At 48.5% G+C, this 24,906-nt stretch overlaps 2 protein-coding genes across 18 annotated transcripts in view; one reads left to right on the forward strand and one right to left on the reverse strand.

Annotated features, from left to right (window-relative positions):
* On the reverse strand, positions 1 to 23,777 carry Sh2d6 (SH2 domain containing 6). 13 transcript variants are annotated; one of them, XM_031382184.1, is made up of 20 exons: positions 23,684 to 23,777; positions 22,905 to 22,929; positions 20,178 to 20,266; positions 11,104 to 11,297; positions 8,027 to 8,090; positions 7,874 to 7,899; positions 7,490 to 7,524; positions 7,053 to 7,123; positions 6,830 to 6,959; positions 6,126 to 6,247; positions 5,315 to 5,378; positions 4,290 to 4,312; positions 3,904 to 3,964; positions 3,474 to 3,552; positions 2,936 to 2,966; positions 2,784 to 2,808; positions 2,323 to 2,381; positions 1,951 to 2,034; positions 1,637 to 1,795; positions 1 to 401 (listed from the first exon to the last, which is right to left on the reverse strand). In XM_031382184.1, exons 5-20 carry the CDS (start codon positions 8,027 to 8,029, stop codon positions 285 to 287), a joined length of 1,089 nt encoding a protein of 362 aa, XP_031238044.1. In that variant the 5' UTR covers positions 8,030 to 8,090; positions 11,104 to 11,297; positions 20,178 to 20,266; positions 22,905 to 22,929; positions 23,684 to 23,777; the 3' UTR covers positions 1 to 284. The 13 variants fall into 13 exon arrangements, with proteins under 13 accessions (XP_031238044.1, XP_031238042.1, XP_031238041.1 ...); XM_031382182.1 differs by lacking the exon at positions 23,684 to 23,777 and adding an exon at positions 23,205 to 23,336; XM_031382181.1 differs by lacking the exon at positions 23,684 to 23,777 and adding an exon at positions 23,205 to 23,336 and having other exon boundaries at positions 22,905 to 23,070.
* Capg (capping actin protein, gelsolin like) overlaps positions 23,168 to 24,906 on the forward strand; it is a 27,315-nt gene continuing 25,576 nt past the window's right edge. For 3 of the 5 annotated variants that reach the window (XM_031382200.1, XM_031382194.1, XM_031382198.1), the window contains exon 1: positions 23,384 to 23,518. The gene's annotated coding sequence lies outside the window, so the exon portion shown is untranslated. Of the gene's footprint in view, positions 23,185 to 23,383; positions 23,519 to 23,749; positions 23,767 to 24,906 lie in introns of those variants that run through there. The other 2 variants (XM_031382197.1, XM_031382196.1) reach the window with 2 other exon arrangements.

Below are 24,906 nucleotides of genomic sequence, written 5' to 3' on the forward strand. Positions count from 1 at the left end.
TTCAGTCAATAAAGGTTTATTGAAAGTATACAGTGTGCTGGGAACCCAGTTCCTCCCAGAAGATGCCAACCCCTCCCCCCCACAAGAAGTCAGCCGAAGGAGAGACAATGTCTCTGAGGAAGCCAACCTCCCCAGGTGGCCATCTTCATGCCTCTCCTTTTGAACCTGCAGGGCCTTTGGGGTGGAGGCAGGCAGGGAAAAGAAAGCAACCTAAAGTGGGAAGGGGAAGTGAAGGGGCACACCACAGTGGGGTGCCAAAGGTGGGTTGGTGTCTTGCTGTTTCTTCAGGGCTTGGTGGGGAAGAGCAGGTAGGTGAATCCCCGGCTGCCGCTGTGTCGGTCCACAAGGGGCAGGGGGTGCTTCATGTAATGCTGAACCATGGCGGCCACAGAGGAGAAGAGCTGCATAAGGCAGGCAGGGCATCTGTAGGTCCCTTGAGCTTTAGTCTGCCAACAGCTTTCTAAGGCAATTGTGGGGCCTGGCAGGGAGCTGGCTGGCATTTTTCTAGATATTTTTCTTCCCACTGTGCTATGAAACTGCAATGCCGCTTTGCTGTCTGGTTGTGAGCCTGCAACTGCACAGGAATGCTATGCTATTGGCCAGAGCTGGATGAGCACTGCTTTAGGCCTGGGCCTTGGCTGTGGTTTCTCTCAAGGGAAGCTGAGTGGTGGATGACTGTCTAGGTCTGAACCCAGCAGGTGCTGGGGAGATTTCTGCCCTCCTCTCAGATGGTCTCGTCGCCCTCACCTTGACCCTATGAAGACTGAACCACAGCACAAGGAAAGGCTTCCCCAAAAGAAGGATGGGCTTCTTTTCACAGTGCCAGATGTCTGGGGAGATGTCCGGGCCTCCGGCTTCACACACACACACACACACACACACACACACACACACACACACACACAGAGCTTTATTTTGTTTTTAAATACAGTTTCACTGTGTAGTTCCAGCTGGTCTAGAACTAAAGAGATCCATCTGCTTCTGACTCCCAAGTACTAGGATTAAAGGTGAGCGCCACCATGTCTAGCTACCTTGTTTATTAGGGCTTTTTCTTTTAGTTTTTTTAGTAGGTAGGAGTGTTCTACCTACATGGATATATATATGTGCTTGGTGCTTACAGAGGCCAATTTACTGCCAGAGAAGGCAGTAAATCCCTCATAACTAGGGCTATAGACAATTGTAATGGCCATGTGGGTGCTGGGAGCTCAACTCCAGGCCAAACCAGTAAGTGCACTTAACCACTGAGCCATCTCTCCACTCCCAACCTTGTTTTTTTGAGACAAGACCTCTCTCACTGGCTTGGAGACTGGATGGCCAATGAGTCCAAGATCTGGATACCCATTTCTCAACCTCCCCTGTCCAAGATTATAAACCAGAGCCACTACTCAAGTCTTATTTTACCTGCCAAGGCTCTTGGGGTAAAACTCAGACCCTCATATTGCAAGGCAGGCACTAATAGAACTACCTCAGAGGCCTTACCCTCCATCATTTCCATTCAAGCCAGGGTGAAGGAGGGAAGCAATCAGTGTTGCCCCCCCACAACCTCCCCCCAACACACACATGCTCTTGGCCAGGCCCAGGGTGCTGCTCTGTGACCCACCTCCATGATTTGGCCCATGACTCTTCCAGCACCCACCTCCTCATGATTCCTGCCCTCCCGACCCAAGGCATAGTGGTGCCCGCCGTCCAGTTGCCGAATGGGAATGTTGAAGACGCGGCCTCTGAGGAGTACTGCCAGAGTGAAGGGCTGGGAACTGTGAGGCCCAGAGCTGAGGCGCACCGTGTAGGCTCCATCCTGTGGAGGAGACCCCAGCCACGAAATTCATCTTAGTTGCCTAAGCCCAGCTGACTAATTATGCAGAGTGCCTCCCTGGCCCTTACTGCTAGCTTCATCAGCCACAGGCAGAGAATAGACTTTCAGAGAAGGCCAAGAGTTGGCAAATGCCCAACCTTTTGGAAGTGAAGCAGGGCTCTCTCAACAGACTGACGGTCACAGTTCCCGGAGTACCAAGGCTGACCCAGCAGACTGCCATCCTGTGCAATACACAGAGCTACTCAAAGAGACACTCAAGCACTGAGGTGGGGCATGGAGACCAGAGAACCCTGGGGTACAATTATTTGTGTTTACATCTACCAGCCCCAGGCTGAGTCCTACAGGCCAAACCAAGTAGTGTCTGTGCCTGGGGTGCAGCCTGGGGAGCTCTGTTCAGTGCGTGCATGTTCTGTGTGGGGGTGTAGGCCTCGAGGTTAGGAGGGCTCCTGGGCAAGGACTCTGCTTCCCACAGGCATCAATCACCCACATCTGCCCCCAGCTTTGCTCACCTCAGCAGCAGAGGTACTCAGAGCAGGGGCTATGGAGGAAGCAGACAGCTTCCTTCCTGCTGAAAGGAGCAGAGAAGAGGGCTGGGACCAGGAAGGGGATGGTAAGAAGGCTTCATGGGTGCGTACTGCAGCAGAGGGTGCCAGCTTGTCTGAAGCCCAACACAGGCATTCTGTGCCCCTTGTATTCCAAGGCCCAACACCCTGGAAAGACCCACTGGACAGGCCTTGTGTGATTTCCAAATGAGAACTGATCTTGGGACACACACTGGCAGCTTCTCAAGTTAGTACAGACCTTGGGATCCCAAGAGGATCCTCTCAGGCCTGATCTCGGCAGGAGTCAGAGCTGCAAGGACCCCCTTGGTAAAGTAAATAGGACCTGAGGATCTGGGGGGAGATTCCATGGCCGGAGGGAGGAAGGTCCTAGCAGAGCAGTCCCATGGAGATGAAAACGTAGTACTCACCTTTCAACATGCCATCCACAGCTCCCTGGGACACAGGAAGTCTGGTCAGATGAGCACTGGTCTCCCAGGCTGCTGCCCAAACTCTGACGTCCCACCCTAGAACTCCCTCCCACCCCTCTGGGCTCATTTCTTCCTTGACACTAGCCTCTTACATTCCGAGTCTCCTGGTGACCAATAACTGGCCTGCAAGGAATAAATTGGGGAGTAGAGCTCAGAGGAGTTGTTTTGTTTTGTTTTCTTTCTTTTTTTTTTTTTAAAGATGTATTTTATTTATGTGAATACACTGTCACTGTCTCCAAACACCCCAGAAGAAGGCATTGGATCCCATTACAGATGGTTGTGAGCCACTGTGGTTGCTGGAAGTGAACTCAGGACCTCTGGAAGAGCAGCTATGCTCCTAACCACTGAACCATCTCTTCAGCCCTTGTTTTTCTTTTCTTCTTCTTCTTCTTTTTTTTAATCTATTTATTTTTTATTCTTTTTGAGACAGGGTCTCACTAGGCAGCCTCCACTGATCCAAAACTCTCTATGTAAACCAAACTGGCCTTGAATTCACAGAGATCTGCCTGCCTCTTCCATCCCAAACGCTGGGATTAAAGAAAGACATTTGCTACCATGCCTGGCCTTTGGGGTTTCCTTTATTAGTGAACCCATTGTCCCATGCTGTTCCCTTCCAGTGCTGCGGCTTACTTGGGCAATCCAGATGTTCTTGGCAGAGGAACTGGAGGTATCCGGGCTTTGGAGCTCAGAGACCTAGTCAGGGCTGGAACTGGAACAGAGAGGGCAGGCAGGGTCTGGCTGGGGACCAGGCAGGGAAGTCCAGGCTGATGGGGAAGTGGCTGACAATAGCCTAGGGTCTACTACTGTTGCCTTTGACTTGGCTCTCCTGGGAACTTCCATAGGGAGATTCCAGCTCGGTGGCCTGGCTGTAGCAGCTAAGAAACTCCACCCAGCTTTTGCTCTAAGGGTGTCAGTCACCTCTTTGGTAAGGAGATAGTGAGTGGGACCAACGGCAGAAATGAAGACACCCAGGTAGGGTCTAGAGGGGAGTGCTTTGGAGGGAACAAGAATGGGGCTAGGAGAGAGTGAGTTCATGGGTAGTGGAGGGACAGGCGCTCACGTGGATCCGGCTCACACTCCAGGTAGATGTCCTCATCGGGTTTCTCCGTACGTTCTGTTACCTAAGGTGTAGGACTATATGTTTGACTAGACCTGTGGTCTCTTTTAGAAATCTGAGGAAGTAAGACATGGAAGAAGCCACCGACTGAGAGGAAGGTAGCTCTAGACATCTCACTTTCTCCTTATCTAAACAGGAAGGGCAGGTCCTAACTAACTTCTCCTTTGGGAGTGCTCAGAGAGTGGGGAGGCTCCGGGTGACACCACTGGCTTCTATTTTAGGCAGAGAGAAGGACTCTACACCAGACCTTTTCCCCCTATGCTTACTCCATGCCTGTCAGTTTTCTAGAAAAGTCCCTAGACTACAGGATAGAGAAGAAGGCAGCTCACCACTCTAGCAGGTGTACCTCGCCCTGTAAGGAAAAGGAGAACCAGCATTCATGAGCATCAGTGAGAAAGGGCCAGGCACCCTTAGTCACAGTGCTCCTTAGAGCACTCATGAGCATCAGTGAAAGGGCCAGGCACCCTTAGTCACAGTGCTCCTTAGAGCACTCATGAGCATCAGTGAAAGGGCCGGGGCACCCTTAGTCACAGTGCTCCTTAGAGCACTCATGAGCATCAGTGAGAAAGGGCCGGGGCACCCTTAGTCACAGTGCTCCTCATCGCTAGCTTTGGAAACCTAGGAAAACACACCTCATCCACTCATCCTTTATCTTTACCACCTTGAAATGCCACCAGGCTTGACTACTCACCAAATTTGCTATGCTTGTTTCCAGATAACTTTAATGGTAACAAAAACAAAAACAACAACAAAAAAAAACCCAACCAAACAAAAAAACATAGCTTCCCTCAGGGTGATGGATGTTTACCAGCAACTAAGAATAAGATGAACTGTGCCTCATGTGAGCTGTTTGACCTTGGGCAGGAAGATGCTACCCCTCCTGTAACCTGTTTTAGCCAGAGATGGTTCAAGTGGTCTATCCCCACATCCTGACATCCTAAGGTCCTGTGGTCATAGGCCTCAAGGGCCTAACCATTGAGGCAAGTCTCCAGACAGTGGAGGCAATCGGAGTGACAGCCCAAGGTTGCCTGTTGATGAGAGATAATACTCTGAGGTCTCAATAGGGACCTCTTCAATTCGATCTCTTCATTCTAGGGTGCCCCTCACCTGGCCCAGGGATCACACAAGCTGAAGACAGGACCTGGAGGTCAGGGGCTCTGCTTTCCAACTCTCTAGGGCCCAGCGGTTCATGGTTTTGGTGGTAATGATACTTGTACTGACTGACTTGGAGGCTTGGCAAACAAAAAAGGAGGTGTGGCTAGGAGGGATGCAGCAAGCCCGGTTCAAGGCAACTCCAATGTAGGAGAGGACTCCCCTCCTATGTGGAACCATGGAAAGAAAGAGGACACGCTACCTCGCCTTCCAAAAACAGGTCCCTGCTTTGGGGTTGCAGGCTGCAGGTTCATTGCTGTCTTCAGCTGTGGGCATAATGGGAGGAGGCAAATGAGGGAGGAGGGAAGAGAACGGTGGAAGGCATGAAGTGCAGGCAGTTGAAGAACAAGGAAGTTGGGGTGCGAGAGGGTAGAGCCGATGTGCTGCTTTCAAAACTAACTAGCTGTTCATGCCTGAAGCAGAGGTAGGGTGAGCATGAGTGAGTATAAGGCCAGCCTCGGCTCCATTAGACTTCCTCTCAATTGCCCCTCGCCCCAGAAAACCCAACTGAACAAATAAACATAAAACACTACAACAGGAGACTGCACGGAAGGACAACACTTCTCTCTGCCTCTAGTTGGGGTCCTTTCCTTACTGTGAAAGTTCCCCTGCTTATTTATTTATTTTTATTCTGTAAAATTTAAAAGTGGATAACCACCATATCACAGTGGGAAAGGGAGTTGGGAATGATGACAGCTGACCCCTCTGGCCAGAGAGGGGCCTGTGGCCCAGAGCCTAGGAGAAGACTGCTGAGCCTTGGCCTCAACCCCAGCAGAGGAGCCTAGTTGAGCAGCGCAAGGAGCAGGGAGCAGAGCTGCAGGTGACTAAGGAAGGGATGAAAGGACCTTTTAGGCAAGTGGGAGGAGCTACTATTGTTTTTGTTTATTTCACTCTGGTTTGTTATGTAGCATCAGAGGTTTCAAGGTGTCTAGACTATTAACTTGTGTTGGGGGTGGAATGAGCTCGGGTGGGGGTGGGGGTTTGCAAATGAGATGTTTGTAAGATTAACTCACCGGGAAATGGTAGCCAGAGGTAGGGCGGGTAGGAAAGGAAGGGTTTATGGGGAGTCCTCTGGCCGTGGTAGACTGAGGCGGGAGCGGTGGTGGCTTGGATGGATCCAGGAGCCCAGAACGATCTGAAAGAGACTCTGTGCTTTATAAACTGGGGAGAGGGAGGAAGTCTCTCCCTAGTATATTCCCATTTTCCATCCACTTCCCACCTAGCCTTCATCTCTCCCTCCCTCCTCCTGTCCCCTCTACTTATTGGCTTCTTGACAGCCCCGTCTCCATGGCAACTGAAGACAGTCAGCTTCCCTGCCCCCACGTGGCTGAGCCCAGGGGGCGGGGCGGTGAGATGCCAGTGGTGGTAGCCTCTTAGGGCATTCCCACCCTGGTTGGGAGGATGTGCTGAGATTTCAGAGGGGGGAACGCAAGGCCCTAGGGACTGGGTCGGGCTTCCTGCTTTGTCAGTGTTGCCTTAGTTACCTCACCCCTCCCTCCAGTCTCCTCCCCGTTCTCCTTCTTCTTTACAGTTTTAACTCCTTTCCTTCATATCTCTGGCCTTTTCGGCCCAGCTAAGAGGCCTCAGTGGCAGCCAGCTGAGGCTCTTCCGCTGTCCCAACTCAGGCAGAAGGAAGAGAGGCCAGGGCTGGATTCTCCTTTTGTTGGACCCTCTTGCCTTGACCCAACCTCCCAGCCCCTCCCTCCTCAGTCCTCACCCAAATATAAGGAGTCTGCTTTAGAACCATGAGACTGTGCAGGGGCCAGGCTGACTGGCGGAACCTTAGAGGGGGGCAGCTCATATTTATCCTCCTCTTCTACCTCCTCCTGGGCCTTCAAAAAGGAATGCTGGGGGCACAGGGAAGATGGAGGATGGAACGTGGCAGTCCCTGGTGACCGGTGCCTCCATCCCTCACCCCCATTTGCAGCATTCCCACTTACCCTGTTTCTCCATGTGTTTGGGCCAGTCAGGAAAGATGGGCTGGCTCCATTTTCTCTCCAGACTTGGGTATCTGGATAGATAGACTGGTTTTGCTTCACCCCAGCCCACCTACTTCCAGCAAAAGGCTTTGTTTTGCTCGCTCTCTGATAAATAATAAATCATCTGCCCTTAACTAGGGTCTTTGACCCTACAACTAAAGAAATCCATAAACATGGGCTTTTCTAGCAGCGTAGACAAGACAGGTATGTCCAACCTCGGCAGATGTTTGTTTTACCTATCAAAAGCTCCTGACCCCTGCACCCAGATTCTGACCAAGACAGGCAAGACAACCAAGCTTAAGTGCTAAGCCTTGCTGGACAGGTGGTGGGACAGGCTATCTAGAGTCAGTCAGGGAGATCCTGGTCTGCTGGGCCCCTAAGACCCACTGTGCACTTACCTGCACATCTGGCAGATAGGAATGGTGGCCCCAACCTGTAAGCAGACTCTACTCAACTCTGCCCAAGGAGACCCTGAGTTCTCTCAGGGTGACATTGCTCTTTAGATCACTCACACCTATGACTGGGAAGCTGTGTGACAGCCTGGACCTGAGATCAGAGCAGCAGAAGGAGAAGACTGGGGGTGGGGCTCAGGGGCAGGCAGAACTAGTGGCCTTTGGTGTACAGCTGGATGAGGTGGTACCCTAGGGAAGCTGGGCACAGGGCTGGCAGAGAGTGGAAGCACATGGATGGTCAGTCACATGTAGATAGAGATAGAAGGCTGCTCCAGTGATGGGGAGGTAGGTGAAGACAAAGGGGAGAGCAGGAGAAAGAGGGACACTCACCGGGCCTTGCTGCCACTGAACCTGTCCTAGAAAGAGCAGGAGCAGAGCACAGGAAGTGGTTAGTACAGCTGGGACTCTCCCTGCCCAGAGTCCTGGATCTCCAAGAGTCTGAGCAGGTATTTGTGCCTGAGGAGCCTCTGGAACCAATCTCACCATGGCGAGGTAGATGAGCGAAGTCCCTTTGCCTCTCTAGAGCCCAGGAGCTGCCACAAATGTCCTGAGGGACAAGGGCTCCATTGTTCCCATTATTTCCATATTCTAAGTATTGGAAAGGTGCCCGCCTCTACCTGTGGTCTCCTATCCAAAATGGACTTTATCCAAGACACTCCCAGGATCCTGTTGTCCTCTCAAGGCTGTGGTCTCCAGTTCTTTAGCCAAACTAGAAGACCTAAGATGGCCCAGGTAGGGCTCTCTGGCATCACCTTTTCAGAGCCATACTAGGTGACATTGATGGACAGATGTCACCTTGCTGTCACCCATCCTGGCTCTTTACTCCTTCTACCACTTGCTAGTGGGTGGTAATCACGGATCAAAAAAGTTAAAGGTGAGGGGAAAATCCAGAGGCTCTCAAATTCCACGTGACTGGTTTATTCTTTAATAGAGGTGTTTATAAAACATCTCTTTATCACAATGGGCATGGTGGCACACACCTTAGGAGGCAGAGGCAGGTAGATCTCTGTGAGTTTGAGGCAGGCTTTGAGTAAGACTATGAGGCCACATACTGAATTCTAGGACAGGCAGACCTCCATGGTGAAAGCCTGTCTCAAACAAAACAAAATGAAACAAAAAAATCAGCTAGGCGGTGGTGGCACACGCCTTTAATCCCAGCACTTGGAAGGCAGAGGCAGGCAGATTTCTGAGTTCGAGGCCAGCCTGGTCTACAGAGTGAGTTCCAGGACAGCCAAGGCTACACAGAGAAACCCTGACTCGAAAAAACCAAATCAAACCAAACCAAACAAAACAAAACAAAATAAAACAAATAACAACCACAAAAAACCCCCAAACCAACAACAATTGGTTTATAAACGTGTGCTAGACACAAGGCACTGTTCCAGGCAGCGAGGATGCTACAGAAAGCACTCAAACCTTACATGTGTGATTTCCTCATTGGACTCCCAGAATAGTTTTATGATGCAAGCACCAGTTTTACACTCACTTTCAAATGGAGACACCAGCTCTATTAGTCAGCTCACACTGATGTAACAATCCCACAACACTGAGCGGCTTAAACAATGGAGATTTTATTTCCTCCAAGATCAGGAGGATAGAAGGCCAAGATCGGGTTAGTTTCTGGTGAGCCTCCGTTCCCGGCTTGGATATCACCACCTCTCTCTGTGTCCTCAGGTAACCTCCTGCCAGGGAGCACAGAAGGCAGCTGGGCAGGGTATTACTTCTTCTTATAAAGACCCAAGACTAGAGGATCACGGCCTTACTCTTTCGACTCCACTTAATCTTAATTGCCTCCCTAGTGGCTCGATGTTCTGTTAGGGCCACTAGGACTAGATGTTCAACATAGGAGTTGGGGGAGGACAAGCCATAATATTGAGGCTCTGAGAAACTGAGAAACTTTCCTGGGCTGGGGAGCTAGTCCAGTTGGTAGAGCACATGCCTAGCATACACAGAGCCCTGTGTTTGATCCCTAGCATCCTATAGAAACTGGGCATGGTAATGCACATCTATAATCTCAGTAGGAGAATTAGAACATAAGACCATCAGCTCTATATCATATTCAAGGCCAGTTTGGGCTACTTAAGACCCTGTCTCATTAAACAAACAAAAAAAGCAAAAATTTAAAAAGCCAAGAAAAAAGCCACTAGGGTAATTCAATAGGGAGCCCAGATAGTACCATGGAAAGGGGGAAATGTGGAAAAGACATAGGAGCAAGCCCACCTGAAACTAGGCCCTGGGCCTATTCCTTGCCCTTCATCTCCTACCTCAACATTTCTCACCCAAAGGATTCTCTTACTTATACAAGAGGAGAGCAAGGCCTGGTATCAATAACTGTGGGATCAAAGTCTACAGGTCAGACTGAGTGGAACATTCTGGATGCCACCCTACCCCAACTGGAACTGACAGAATTTCCCAGTGGTACCATACTCCTATGCTCACCTCAGCTACTCTTTCCTGCTCAGGGCTTTGCATAGGCAAATTGTAAGGCCTGGGAGCAGGGAAGGGCCGCAGAGAGGCAGAATCTGTGTCACCTGGACATGGATGCCAGCCACACAGAGATGAAAGGAAGGGAAAGCAAAAGGTTTGCTTCAGCAGCCACATCAGACAGGTGGCTTTGGACAGCCCCTTTCTGACTGGGATCACTTTGTGCATGCCATGACAGACCCTCTGGATGCGTTCCTAGATGGGGGGGGAGAGGGGGGGATTGCAAGGGCTCACATCTTGAAGGCTGACTCCCTCACTGTCTGCCAGCTCCTGAGTGTCCATGTTATGGTATTTTCAGAGCACAGAGTGGTTCTATAGATTTCTGAGATCTCAGCTACCGATCCCCCGTGTGAATAGTCCTAACTTAGGTCAGGGTAGTCAGTTAACCCTTAGGGACTACAAAGTCAGTTCCTCTACTTGCTCTTTCACTGGAGAAGGCACTTCAACTCCAGCACTCAGAAGGCAGAGGCAGGTAGATCTCTGTTAGTTTGAGGCCAACCTGATCTACAAAGTGAGTTCCAGGACTAGCAGGACACAGAGAAACCAAACAAACAAACTACTTAGGTTCCCAGATCCCCCAAGACTACAAAAGTTAGACACCCCCCAGCCTGGGAGACTACTCTGTATGTTACAGATACATCTGATATAAAATCTAAGGGATGCTGCTCAGAAGAAGCTCTGTGACTTCTCATGGCTTGTTTCGGGGTCAATGCTAGCCCTTGGCTCGAGGGCACAGAGCTCCCCAGCTCAGATAGAATGGCTCAGACCCAGCCCCTGGGGGGCTGCTTGGGTGATGAAGAGAGAAAAGAGATGGCTAGCTTCTCTGAATTTCTGTTTCCTTCTGAATGAATGGTGACATTAACAGAACAATTCTCAGGGTGCAGGGTAGCTCAAGAATGGAATTCAGGGCTGAGGCAGGAGGATCATGGAGAATTCTAGACCTGCCTGCCCTAAATAGTGAGTTCATGCCAGTGTGAGATTATATCTCAAAACAAACAACAAAACCCAAAAGACAGCATCTATCATTGGCAGGGGTTTCTGAGGGTCCAATTTGCTAATGGCATGTTTTAGCTTACCTGAACCTAGGTCACCATAGTTGAGGTTGTCGTTGCCTAAAAATGGAGGAGGTGGCTAGCAGGAGTTGAGGTCCCTGGTATCCATAGAGGGAAGGCATCATATGGAAGGTGATCAGGTTGTGGCCCAAGGTCTCTGGGAGTACAGTGTGTGGAACAGGAGCCTCTGGGATTCAACTGTCCAGGCTCCTGGAAGACTGAAGAGGACAGAAGCCATTCTATTGGGCTACTGGGCATGTCATTTATCTTTAGTGGTAATGGTGGTAATCACCATTTTTTCTTCCATTCACAGAAGTCAGACACCCCTTTCCAGCATGCTGTGCAGACAGATGCTGGCACTCTGCCTTAAGCCAGAAGTAGGCTCTAAGAGAAATGAACTAGAGGCAGTGTGGTAATGGATGAGCTCTTTCCAGAAGTTACTGAGGCTGAGAGTGGCCTTCAGATGGTCAATTTTGGCAAAAAGTGTGTCTGCACCCAGCATGCCTTTGCCAGGTCAGCTTGGCCAGATCTTTGGCACATTCTCTCTGGGAGGTTCTCTGGTCTGGTCTTCCTGGTGACCTATAGACTACATTTCTCCCCAGCTTTATTGAGCATAATAAGATTCTGAACACAATGTCCTGAACCTGCTGCTTCAAAACATGAGACCAACCTGGGCTACATGAGACCTTGCCTCATAAACAAACAACAACAACAGCACAAACCCAGCCAGTGGTGGTAATTACATACCTGTAATCCTATAATTTGGGAAGAGGCATCAGGAGGATTAGGAATAAGGGTCATCTTGGGCAGTTAATGAGTCTAAGGCTAGCCTAGCCTACGTTACATAAGAGCCTATCTCAAAACAGGAATGTTGAAATGGTCCATCAGATAAAGTCATTTTCAATAGCCTGTTTGAGACCTAGAACACACATGAAGGAAGGAGAGGAACAACTTCCACAATTAATCAATTTATCTCCATATCTCCATATGCTTGCTCGCATTCTCTTTCTCTCTCCCCCTCCCTCTTTCTCTCTCTCACACAGACACACACACACACACACACACACACACACACACACACACTCAAAATAAATAGACAAATGTGCTAAAGGTACTCAAAAACAACACCACCACAAGCTGGCCAGATGGCTCAGTGGGTAATGCTGCTTACTACCAAGGCTGAGGTCCTGAAGTCAATCTCTAGAAGCCACCGTAATGGAAGGGAGAACCAATTCCTGAAGACTATCCTCTGATCACCACACACACAACATGTGGCACCTGCTTACACACACATAAATAAGTAACTAATTAAAGCAGAGGCTGAGGAGACGTCTCAGTGCTTAAGAGCACTAGCCTGCGTTTTCAGAGGACCCAAGTTTGGTTTCCAGCGTCCGCATGGCGGCCATTACAGGTCTGGAACTTCAGTTCCAGGGGGTTTGGTGCTCTCTTCTTGCCTCTGAGGTGACCTCTCAAGCACACACACAAATAAAATAAATGTCAGGCTGGAGAGACAGCTCCTCCAGTAAGAGAGGAAGCTGCTCTTCCAGCGGACCTGAGTTTGGTTTCCAGCACCCTCAGACAGCTCACAACCACCTTTACAAAGAGATTTATTTTATTCATGTATTTTTTGTATATGGCTGTTTTGTCTGTATATACATCTGCATACAAGAAGGGTACTGGATCCCATGGGAATACAGTTATAGATGCTCTGAGTCACCATGTGGGTGCTGGGACTTGAAATCAGGACCTCTGGAAAAGCAGCTGGTGCTCTTTTTTGGGGGGAGGCGGGAGAAGAGGTTCGAGACATGGCTTCTTTGTGTGGCCCTGGCTGTTCTGGAACTCACTCTGTAGACCAGGCTGGCCTCGAACTCAGAAATCCACCTGCCTCTGCCTCCCAAGTGCTGGGATTAAAGGCATGTGCCACCACTGCCCAGCTCATAAGTTTGTTTGTTTTTTGTTTTTTGTTTTTAAAGTTAATCAAGATGGTTGTCCATGGCTTTAATCTCAGCACTTGAAAGACTAAGGCAGAGGTAGGCAGATCTCTGTGAGTTCCAAATGAGCCTGGTCTACATAGCAAGTTCCAGGACAGCCAGCACTATATAGTGAGACCCTGTTTTAAACAATAACAAAGTGTCAATCAAATGAGTAGTCCCTCCTCGGAGCCATGACCTCTATTAGGTGTTCTTTCTCACTTTCTTTTTTCTTTTTTTCTTTATTTTTCGAGACAGGGTTTCTCTGTATAGCCCTGGCTGTCCTGGAACTCACTCTGTAGACCAGGCTGGCCTTGAACTCAGAAATCTACCTGCCTCTGACTCCCAAGTGCTAGGATTAAAGGCATGTGCCACCACTGCCCGGCTTTCTCACTCTTTCTTAATAAAACTGTTTATTCTGCTTTTGGTGGTGTTGTTTGTGGGGAGACAGGCTGACCAGAGGCTTTCTCAGAGGCCCTGATGAAAGGATAAAGGGAACTTTAGTTCTGTGTCCTTGTCTGAACTTGGCAAGGCTGGTTCAGTGCCTCGAAGGAGTCAAGTTTGCAGCTTCTGAGGACTTCTCTCCCGGGGCTGCAGTTATCAGTCCTTAGGCAGCTGTGCCTGAGGTATCCCATGTTCTCTTTGCCAACTTCCTCTGACTTAGCTCTCTGCTGACCTTGGCCCACTCTCACTTGCTTGGCATTGGCGACCAGGTTAGGAGAGACCTCCTGACCCAGCTACTGCTTTTGTCTTCTTTAGTCCTCATTCCCAGTCCTCCCGCTGGGCGCCTCAGTCAGTTCAGGTCAACTGTTGTTACCGTTTTAGACAGAATCTCACTATTTTAGCTCTGGATGACCTGGAACTCATGATGTAGACCAGGCTGGCCTTGATCTACCTGTCTCTGTCTCCTGGGAGTTAGGATTAAAGGTGGATACTACCGCACCCAGATGTGCTCTTTTGTTGTTGTTTTTTTTAAAGTCAGAGTTTTAAATAGAGCCACATAACCCCAGGTATTGGTAAATGGAAACAGGAGATTCTAGACTACCCTCTGCTACAGAGCAAGTTCAAGGTCAGGACACATAAGACACTGCCTCAAAACAAAATAGAGGTCAAACAATAAGCATAGGAGAAGAGGACAAAGTGATGTGGATTTTCAACCTAAAGAAACCAATGATCGGCCTGGTGAGATGGCTCAGCGGTTAAGAGCACCAACTGCTCTTCCGAAGGTCCTGAGTTCAAATCCCAGCAACCACATGGTGGCTCATAACCATCCATAACGAGATCTGACACCCTCTTCTAGAGTGTCTAAAGACAGCTACGGTGTACTTACATATAATAAATAAATAAATCTTTAAAGAAAGAAAGAAAGAAAGAAAGAAAGAAAGAAAGAAAGAAAGAAAGAGAGAGAGAAAGGAAGGAAGGAAGGAAGAAAGAAAGAAGCCAATGATCTAGGAAAAGACAGGGCCCTGGAGGTAGGGAGCCAGCCCGAAGCCAGATCATTGGGTAAGGATCCAGTACCACAACAGGTGATCAAGTCAGACTCTTAAATTCTTCCAGATGGAAAGACGGTGGCCCACTGAACTGGGCTCAAGCTGATGCCAAAGACAGTCCCAGAGGGATGTGGTCTGCATCAGAGAGCGGGGGGGGGCCACAGAAGCTGGCTTAGCACAAGCTGAGGCCTCTTTCCCTCCCACACCTTTGTCCTCCCAGGCCCATGACTCAGCTGACTTCCCTGATGACGTCTGATGGTCAATAGACAAAGGGACAACTCCCTAGGGAGTCTGTGTTCCCTGCTCCTCTCTGGCACATGATCATTTATCACTGCAGCCTCAGAGACTGCTGGCAAACCCAGCCCCCATGACTCCAGAAAGTGGACAGGAGGCCTCAGGGTACAGTGGGGTTTGACCCCTAGTTTTTCTCCAGGGCGCACTTGCCAAGGTTTGGTCAGATTCTGCACGGTTGAGGTGGATGCATGGAGAATGGAGAAGGCTTCTCTGTGCCTCTGGATTAAAGTGAACTGATGGTGCCACCCTGCTTGCCTCTGCCCTGCAGGGTGTTGAGTCAATATGCCACTCAGCTGCCCTGCTCTGCCTTGCCCTGCCCTGTAGGATCCTCAGCTCAACCAAGATCCGGCTATGTCCCTGCTGTGCTTGAAGCCCGGAATGAGTCCACACAACTCCTTTAATGAACACATGCTTCTTATGCCTTCTAAGACTGGGACCTACTGAGTTCTGCAGTCCTGGCTCCTTCATTGTTTCCCAGTGGCTCACTAACACTAGGCTTCCCCACGCTTCTAGAATGCTTACGTTGGAAGAGGCTTAATTTAGTAAGCCTTGAAGAATACAACATAAAAGCGAAGGAGTGTTTGTAGTATGTCCCTGTGTGTGTGTACACCTGCATATGTGTTTCTGCATGTGTGTGGTGCAGCATGTGTCCACACACATGTAGAGATCTAAGGTTACATCTGGTGTCTTCTTCCATTACTCTTCAAGTTTTTGTATATGAGTTACGTATATGAGTACACTGTAGCTGTCTTCAGACACACCCGAAGAGGGCATCGGATCCCATTACAGAGAGCTATGAGCCACCATGTGGTTGCTGAGAATTGAACTCAGGACCCCTGGAAGAGTAGTCAGTGCTCTTAACCACTGAGCCATCTCTCCAGCCCCCTTAAGTTTTAAAAGGATTTATTTGGAGACTGGAGAGATGGATCAATAGTGAAGAAGATTCGCTTCTTTTTCAGCTCACAACCATCTGTGACTACAGTTCCAGGGTGCCCAGCACCCTCTTCTGACCTCTTCCAGTATTGCACACATGTGATGCACTTACATACATGTAGGTGAAACACTCATACATCTAAAACAAATCTTTAGGAAGATTTGTGTAAGCATGTTTGTATATGTCTGTGTGTGTGAACATGTTGTAGCTGCCCTTGGAGGCACCCTGGATTTCCTGGAACTGGACTTACAGGCTGTTGTGAGTCACTCAATGTAAGTGCTGGAAGCTGAACTCAGGTCCCTGCAGGAGCAACAATTAATTCATCTGAACTGCTATGCCAGCTTAGAGATTTTTGGTATGGTGGTGGTGACGGTTGTTTTGTTTTGTTCTGTTTTGTTTGAGATATGGTCTTTCCCTCAACTTGGAGCTTACTGATACCAGCTAGGCTAGTAAACCATCTAGCCCAGAGAGGCTTAAGAGAAGACATTCTTAAAACAGGGGAAAACAGAAGGGGATGGATTTGATTCCCAGAATCATATAAAATCAGGTCTATAAGGTCAAGGTTATTCTTAGCTATATCATGAGTTTTAGGCCAGCCTTGGCTACATGAGACTTTGTCTCAAACAAAACAAAGCAATAAGGGAATAGGGTGAGGCATGGTAGTGTACAACTGAAATTGACACTTGGTAAGTAGAGGCAGGAGGATCAGGAATTCCAGGCCAACCTGGGCTACATGGAAAGGTAAAGCCATCCAAGTGTATATGAGAATGTCTCAACTCTCCTACACTTTCTCTAAATGAGAAAAAAGAGAAAGCCTCTTGATTACATACATCACACTGTTTTAAAATGTTGATGGAACTAGGCACATGGCTAAGTGGTTAAGAGCACATACTGTCCTTCCAAAGGACCTGAGATGGATTCCATGGACCCAAATCAGGCAGCTCCTGTAACTCTGGCTGCAGAGATCTAACACCTCTGGCCTCTGCAGCTACCTGCACATACCCCACCACCACCTACATACACTTTAAAAGAATGCAAATAAACCTTTTTTTAAAAAAATCTTGGGCCAATGAGTAAAGGCGCTGATGATCCAGGTCGGATCTCTGGGACCCAAGGAGAGAACTGACTTCAGCAAGTTGTCCTCTGACCTCTGACCTCCACATGCATGTGCTGCAACACACACAAACATGTCTAATAAGCACAGTTTGTTGTTATTGTTTGTCTTTTGAGACAAGGTTTCTCTATGTAGCTCTAGCTGCTATAACTCACTCTGTAGAGCAGGCTGGCCTTAAACACACAGAGATCCAGAGATCTGCCTGCCTCTGCCTCCTAAGTGCTGGGATTAAAGATGTGAGCCACCCCTGCCTGCTTAATAAGCATGTTTTTAGTCTTTTTTTAAAAAAGGCCCCATGTCTTTTCAAATGCCTTTCCTGCCAGAACTCAGCCCCTCTGCCTCCACTTCACCTCTTTTTCTGGGGCCTTTCATCCTCAGAATATTGCTCTTTTTGTTTGTTTGTTTGTTTGGGCTTTTGTGTATGTGTGTGTGTTCTTATGTGTTTGAAACAGAGTCTCAGAGCAGGAGAGGTAGTTTAGCGGCTAAGAGCACAGGCTGCTTTTCCAGAAGACCTGGGTTCGACTCCTCAACACCCACATGTTGGCTTATAATTGTCTGTAATGCTAGTTCCAGGACATCTTCTTCTGGCCTCCTTAGGCACCAGGCACACATTGTGGCATACATACATACAGACAGACATACAGACATACACACACACACACCAAGAAAGTCTTATGTAGCCCAGGCTGGCCTTAATCATTCAGTCCTCTTGCCTTTGCCTCTCAAGTGCTGTGATTCTGTGTGTTCACCATCATGCTGGCCTCACTTTGTCTTAGTTCTCTCCCAGTTTGGTCCACTAGCCCAGACTTTGCTCAGACAGGAGAAGGCCCAGTATTCAGGAAGCCAGGATGAGGCAGGGGGTGGTGGAGCAAAGTCACCTTACCTGCGGCTGCCCGCTGGCTATTCTTTCCCTGGAACACCCTGTCTTGTCCTCTCTGCCTGCAGGCCACGGCTCAGGAGACCGTTCTCCGGCAGCTCCCCCCCCCCCCCAACCCCTACGCTGAAGGCTTCCACGGTAATTAAGCTCACAGGCTTGTTCCAGAGCTAGACTGTACCGCCTCCAGGGTGCTGAGGTAAGCTCTATAAATGGCAGCCCTGGGTTCTGTAGGGTTCATAGCCAGAACCCCTAGCACCTGGCTCACACCTTGGCACATGGCAGGCTCCTGGTTGCTATCTTCTGTAGGGCATAGCTAGTGGTTACTCATTCTGTGCAAAGCCCTCAGCTCTGCAAACCTTGAAAGGCCCATATCTTGCTACTCTCCTGCCCACCACCAACCACTAGGCCTAAAGGGTAGATATCATGTCCTGTCTGGATTCTGCTTACCTGGGACAGCAGTCCCCTTGGTAAACACAGAGAACTGAAGGCTCATCTTCTCCTGGTTACTTTAACCAACCTTTCCCACTCCCCAGGATTCTTTCTCCTGTTTATCTTGGGGGGGCTATTATTCTCCCCCACCCCGCTTTCCAGGCACGGCACACCCCTCTCCCTCTCCACCTCTCCCATTGTCCCACAGGTATCAAATGATCCTGCTTAGGAGTCTGTCTGCAGTTCAGAACTTGTCAGCCAAGCATCTCATCCCAGCCTCCTTGTTCTCTCTCTACTAGGCCGAACCATACTGACCTGACCCTTCCCCTTACGAGACTCCAGACACAGTGGGTCGAGGATGCTTCTCCAACCCACATCCTTCCTCCGCCGGCATGGAGGGTCCTGAAATTACCCTGCCTACATTTTGCCAAACGAACACAGACAAACACGGAAAACACAGATGCTGGGCCTGAGGCCAAAGCCCACAGTCCCCTTGCTTGTTTCCATGACCATTTGAGAAGCGTTTCACAGGAGGGGGTGACCCCTGGTGGTAATGAGAAGAATGACAGTCTGTAGCTTAATTCACAGGATGGTGAGGCCGACAGAGGAAGTAGGTCATCTGAATCTGCAGGCCTTCATTATCAAGAATGCAAATAAAGGAAAGTCCCTTAGAGGGGGAAATCTCGCACCCATCACATTCCCAGTAACCACCTAATAACACTGCCCGTAGTTTTAACTGAACCCGATTGTATTGAGAATTCTGGCATTTTGGTTTCTTTAAAAAACAAACAAACAAACAAAAAACAAAATCACAGAAAGCCCAGCAGTGGTGACGCATACATTTAATCCCAGCACTTGGGAGGTAGAGGCAGGCAGATTTCTGAGTTCAAGGCCAGCCTGGTCTACAGAGTGAGTTCCAGGACAGCCAGGCTATACAGAAAAACCCTGTCTTGAAAAACCAAAAAAGCTAAACCAAAACAAAAACCCCCACAGAACTATTATAAGCATACATTTTTGTTTTAGTCCCAGGTGTGGGCAATGAGGCTGCTTCACAGTGACTATGATTTGCCTCCTGCTTTAGCAGAGGAGTGGTTTTGCCAGCTGCAAATAGTTTCTGCAATTGTGTAACCTTTGGAATTTTTCAGAGGGTAAATAAATGCTTGCACCCTACTCGGTGGGGTGCGTGGTTGGTGGTCATTCAGGGAGGTTGGTTGCGGTTTGTTAGTAGTGCTCAAAGAAGAAATAAAAGGAAAAAATAGATTCAAGGATCTCTTTCTCTCTCCCTTCTATCATTCCTTCTCTCCTATCTAGTGACAGGGAGTGAAACTGGGGAGGAGAGGGAGGGATAAAGGGTGGGAAAAAGAACCCATAAGGCGCTGGGCAGTGGTGGCACATGCCTTTAATCTCAGCACTTGGGAGGCAGAGGCAGGCGGATTTCTGAAGTTGAGGCCAGCCTGGTCTACAGAGTGAGTTCCAGGACAGCCAGGGCTACACAGAGAAACCCTGTCTCAAAAAACAAACAAACAAACAAAAATCCATAAAGTAGGTAAAGTCCAGCTATACCCTAAAGGCTGGATATTTAGAAAGCAAACACAGTCATTGTCAAATGACTTTTGGCACCTGGCAAATCACACAAGTTTTTACGATTCAAGAATCCTATCAAAATGCAGAAGCTTGCATTCCAATAAGACTTCTAGGGGTGGAGGGGGGACTGGAGAGGTAGGGAGGGTGGTTCATGGGTTAAGAATACTTGTTGCTCTTGCAGAGGACTCAAGTTCAATTCTTTTGTTTGTTTGTTAGTTTTTCGAGACAGGGTTTCTCTGTGTATCCCTGGCTATCCTGGAACTCACTCTGTAGACCAGGCTGTCAATTCTTATCTCATAGTTCACAACTGTACATAACTCCATTTCTAGATCCAACATCCTCTTCTGACTTCCCTGGGCACCAAGTACCTATGTGGTGCACACAGATATGCAAACAAAACACTCACCCATAAATGATCTTTATCCACAGGATCCCGCTAGACGACACCCCAGCCCAAAGTCGTAGCTGCCAGGAGTCCAGATCTGGTTCTTGATTCTGAAATACAGCTCGCTCAGAAATGCTGCCTTCTACCAAATGATAAATGTCTGCCTCCAAACCTAAAGAAAACGTCTCTCCAGCTAGGCATGGTAATCCCAGTACTTGGGAGACAGAGATGAGTTCAAAGGTCTAATTTCAATTTTTTTTAATTGAATATTATTTGTCACTCCTAAGATGCAGCAACTGCAGCTGCGAGAACACACACACATAACACACACACACACACACACACACACACACCTCAGCCCATGCCCTCTCCCTTCTCCTCCCCCCTGCCCCAGGGTCTCTTTATGCCAAGGAGGCCTTGAATTCAGATCCTCCTGAGTACTGAGATTGCAGGCATGTACCACCACACCTGGCTGAATTCATACCAATGAAATTGATTCTTTTCTCATGAATTTATAATTATAAAATGAATAAAATACATAAAATGGAGGGACGATAGACTACACTAGTCAAATAATGGATACCTGGATTCCTTTTATTTTTAAACAGGGTTTTATGTCAGGCTGCCCTCAAATTCACTACATTATCAAAGGTGACCTTGAATCTCCTGATGCTTCTGCCTCCGACCCCCAAATTCTGGGATTACAGGCTTGTAATGCCTGGTTTGCGATTCCTGAGTTAGATTCCCTAGATCCACTCTGATCAGCAACTCCAAGTTGAAGGAGCAGGAGTTGAGAGAGCAGGTCCATAATTTAGAAGACTGTCTGAAAAGATACGAAAAGAATGTATGTGCAGCAACTGTGGGAACACCTTACAAAGGTGGCAATTTGTACCACACTGAGGTCTCACTCTTCGGAGAACCTACTGAGTTTGAATATTTGCAAAAAGTACTGTTTGAATATATGATGGGTCGGGAGACTAAGACCATGGCCAAAGTTATAACCACTGTCCTGAAATTCCCTGATGACCAGGCTCAGAAAATTTTGGATTAATTCCAATAGGTGTCCTCTGACCTCTACATAGACAGGTGCCATAGTATGTGTGTGTGGACCTGTGCCTGTGCACACACACTCACACAAATACATATATGTAATACACAAAAATATGCTGGGGAGGTGGCTCAGTGGGTAAAGCACCTATGTACAAGTATGAAGACCTGAGTCTAGATCCCCAGAGTTCATATAAAGCCGGATGTGGCCAGACCTGATGGCACATGCCTTGTATATGCCTTTAATCCCAACACTTGGGAGGCAGAGGCAGGCAGAGCTCTGTGAGTTTGAGGCCAGCCTGAACTACATAGTTCCAGGACAGCAGGGTTATAAAGAGAAACTGTCTCAAAAAAAAACAAAACAAAAACAAAAAAAAAACACAAAAAAACAAGAAAGGCTAGGTGTGGTAACAGGTATGATTCTACTGTTTCTTCGAGCGAGGTGAGAGGCAGAGACAGGGGAGATCTGGAAGCAAGAGCCAGCTAGCGTGACATAGGCAAGGCTGAGGTGAGCTGATTACCACAAGGTCAGCCTGAATTACATAAAGTTCAGGCGAGCCTAGGTCGCAGAGTGAGACCCTGTTCAAAGAAACAACCAAGAAAGAAAGTGACCAGTGACCTATATACGAAACATTTCAGTGGTTAAAAACAAAAGACCTGGGAGTGGTGACTTATGCCTTTAATCCCAGCACTCTGGAGGCAGAGGTAGGCCTGGTCTAGAGTGATTTCCAGTCCAGCCTGGACTGTTACAGAGAAAAATATCTATCTTGAAACACCAAAGTGTGTGGGGGCGGGGGGAGGAGGAGAAAAAGAAGAAATATAAAAATCCTAAAGGAATGCTTTTTTAAAAAGATGTTTTATTCTTATGTATATGTAGTCTGCGAGCGCACATGGAGGCCGGAAGAGGGTGTGTATCACCCAGGAGCTGGACTTACAGGCTACCATGAGCAGGCCAACATGAGTGCTCAGCTGAGAAACAAACTCCAGTCCTCTAGAAGAGCAGCAAGTGCTCTGAACATCTGAACAACTGAGCCATCTCCAGCCCACTAAAGGAATTCTTTATGTCACAAGCATTTTATTTTGACAATACTTTTGATTTAATTTGGGGGCACTTTTAGAAGGCTACTTCATCTGTACTTCTTCATAATCTTTAAAGAATTTAGAATTACAATATCTACTTGATTCATCCTTCTGCCCTACTCCACCCTCCAGGTAATATTGGGGATTGACCTCAGGTTTCACACGGGCCAGGTGAGTACTCTGCCACTGATCTTAAACCATCTGATAGGTCTCAAGCCCAGGCTGAAAGGCCAAATGAGACGCCTATTTAACATATCAACTCGGACTGGCCTCTGGGTTCTCCCAGCAGCCCTTAGTCCCTACCTGTTACTGTCCTCCAGACTGGCTTACCCAACTCCTTACCCTACACTTCTCCAGCCCAGGGACTGGGCGGAGCTGCCCCTCCTCCCGCTGCTCTTTGCTTCATTATCCAGCCGGCTTGTCTGCATCGGTTCTTTCCTGCCTTTTTGGCATCTTGGTCTCCCGACTTTCCCTTCTCCACTCTTCTCACATGGCCTGGCTCTCGGTTATGTTCACTCTGCAGTTGTTTCTAATCCTTTCAAGACTCATGTTCCAGGAAGTAGCTGATCTTAACCAAGCTGCTGAAGGGTAAAATCTTTCTTAACAGGGTCATGGCTATACCTTCAGAGGCGGTGTACTTCTGGATCTACGTTGACCATCAGGCATGTGGGAACACAGAAAAGTGTAAAAATTAAAAATGGGGTCGGAGACAGAACGTCCACGTATTCCTGGCCACTGCGGTGTCAGTGCTCCCAATACAGAGTAACCTGAGTCTCCACTTGGGAGCCTGAAATCAGATGAGAAGAGACTTCAGGAGAGAGGTGCCCTAGGCGGAGGTGGAGGAAGTGGGGGCCTCGGCGCAGCTCATCCCACCTAGCTCGGTTTGCACTGAGGGGTTTGGGTAAGTCCCTTCTTCCTCACCCCAGAGGCTCTCTGGGCAACCTGGGATGTTCGGACAAGAGTTGTGACACCTGCGTTGTGGGCAGAGGCTTTTGAAAGGGTGGATGCTTAGATCACAATGTCTTGGTTATTGCCCCCCGCCCCCTAGTAGCCTCTCATCCTGATGCCTAGAATCAGGACCTCAATCTCTGGGACCTACAATCAGGGGACAAGGAGGACCCACGCCTTTCCTGGGTTTCTCCAGAGACTCGCAAGCCATACAAGGGCCCTAACAAGCTCAGCCCCCATTCAAGGTCTGGGCTGCTCCTTCTCCCCTGTGCAAGGCGTTAGACCAGGTAATGGAATCAGAATCAAGGAGGCGCAATGTGTGCCTACTGTGGGCACCCACGGACGCTGCACCAGCAGCCTTTACTCCGCTGCCAGAAGCCCCTCCCCACAAGGAACGCGCCACACCTGCCCGATTCCACTTCCGGGGGAAAAGATCAGACTCTAGGCCCCACCTAGCGTCCTGCTGCCTGCTGGGATTGTAGTTGGTGAGAGCAGGACTGGAGCATGTGTTGCGGGGTTGTGTGTGCGTATATTGGTATGTCTGACTTCTCCCTGGACGTCCCTCTGAACCAGTGCTTTGACTACGACAGCATAGGTCACATCCTGCAGCCCACTGCCTGCTGGGACTTGTAGTTCGCAGGCTTTCTCTCTCGGCACCGGTGGTGTCCAGTCCTGGCCTTCCCAGGGACCCTGTTTGTGACCAATGGGTAAACTGAAGGACCAGACTCTGGGTGGAAGACGCTCTAGGAGGGACATTCTCCAATACAATCCAGCCTTTCTCCAGTAAGGCCTTATCCTGGAGTCCCTGTCTGGCAAAAATGAATTAGGTCAAGGCTCCGAGGTCTTTCTGTTCTGTGCTTAATGGTATCCTGAAATAATGAACATTCTTGCCCAGGATGGATTATATACACAAGTCCATTATCTTATAGGATTTTGTGATAAATATTAATTTCACGAATTTGTTAACTACTTCTCCAAGGAAGGCTTGAATCATTGAGAAATTAGCGAGACATACCTTGTTCTTGAAGAACCATCCTGGCCCCATTTTAGGCTTAAAAGCTATCTTATGCTGGGCGGTGGTGGCCCATGCCTTTAATCCCAGCACTTGGGAGGCAGAGGCAGGTGGATTTCTGAGTTCGAGGCCAGCCTGGTCTACAGAGTGAGTTCTAGGACAGCCAAGGCTACACAGAGAAACCCTGTCTGAAAAAAAACAAAACAAAACAAAACAAAAAAAGCTATCTTATAGTAAACACAAACTAGGTTCATTCCTGTTTGTAATTAATCCTCTTTTTCTCAAGAATTGAACTAGGCTCCACCTGTAACCTTAAGTACAAATTCTGTTCTAACTACAAATGCCTGTTCCAGGAATGACAATCATGTCTTTGTTACAAAAAGTTAATAACCATCTTGGAACCCTTCTTTGTTTCAAAATGATTGTTACAGCTATCTGTTGTTACTGACCACCTTGTAATTATGTCTTTTTCCCCCGAGGTCATTATAACTAACTTCTTATGCTTATGTTCTATTTCTGTAACCTTTTCTACTTTGCCAAATCCCTCATATGAAAACTCCCTACCCCTGACCTATAAAAACTTGTCTTCAAGCTGGGCAGTGGTAGTGCAGGCCTTTAATCCCAGCACTTGGGAGGCAGAGGCAGGCAGATTTCTGAGTTCGA

The sequence above is a fragment of the Mastomys coucha genome, unplaced genomic scaffold (assembly GCF_008632895.1).
Source record: "Mastomys coucha isolate ucsf_1 unplaced genomic scaffold, UCSF_Mcou_1 pScaffold20, whole genome shotgun sequence".
NCBI lineage: Eukaryota > Metazoa > Chordata > Mammalia > Rodentia > Muridae > Mastomys > Mastomys coucha.

Coding starts and splice junctions, on each gene's coding strand:
- Sh2d6 (XM_031382184.1), bottom strand. Junction 2,967..3,473: donor AGAACATCTGGATTGCCCAA/GTAAGCCGCAGC, acceptor TATTCCTTGCAG/GCCAGTTATTGGTCACCAGG. Junction 2,035..2,322: donor TGAGTACCTCTGCTGCTGAG/GTGAGCAAAGCT, acceptor TGTATTGCACAG/GATGGCAGTCTGCTGGGTCA.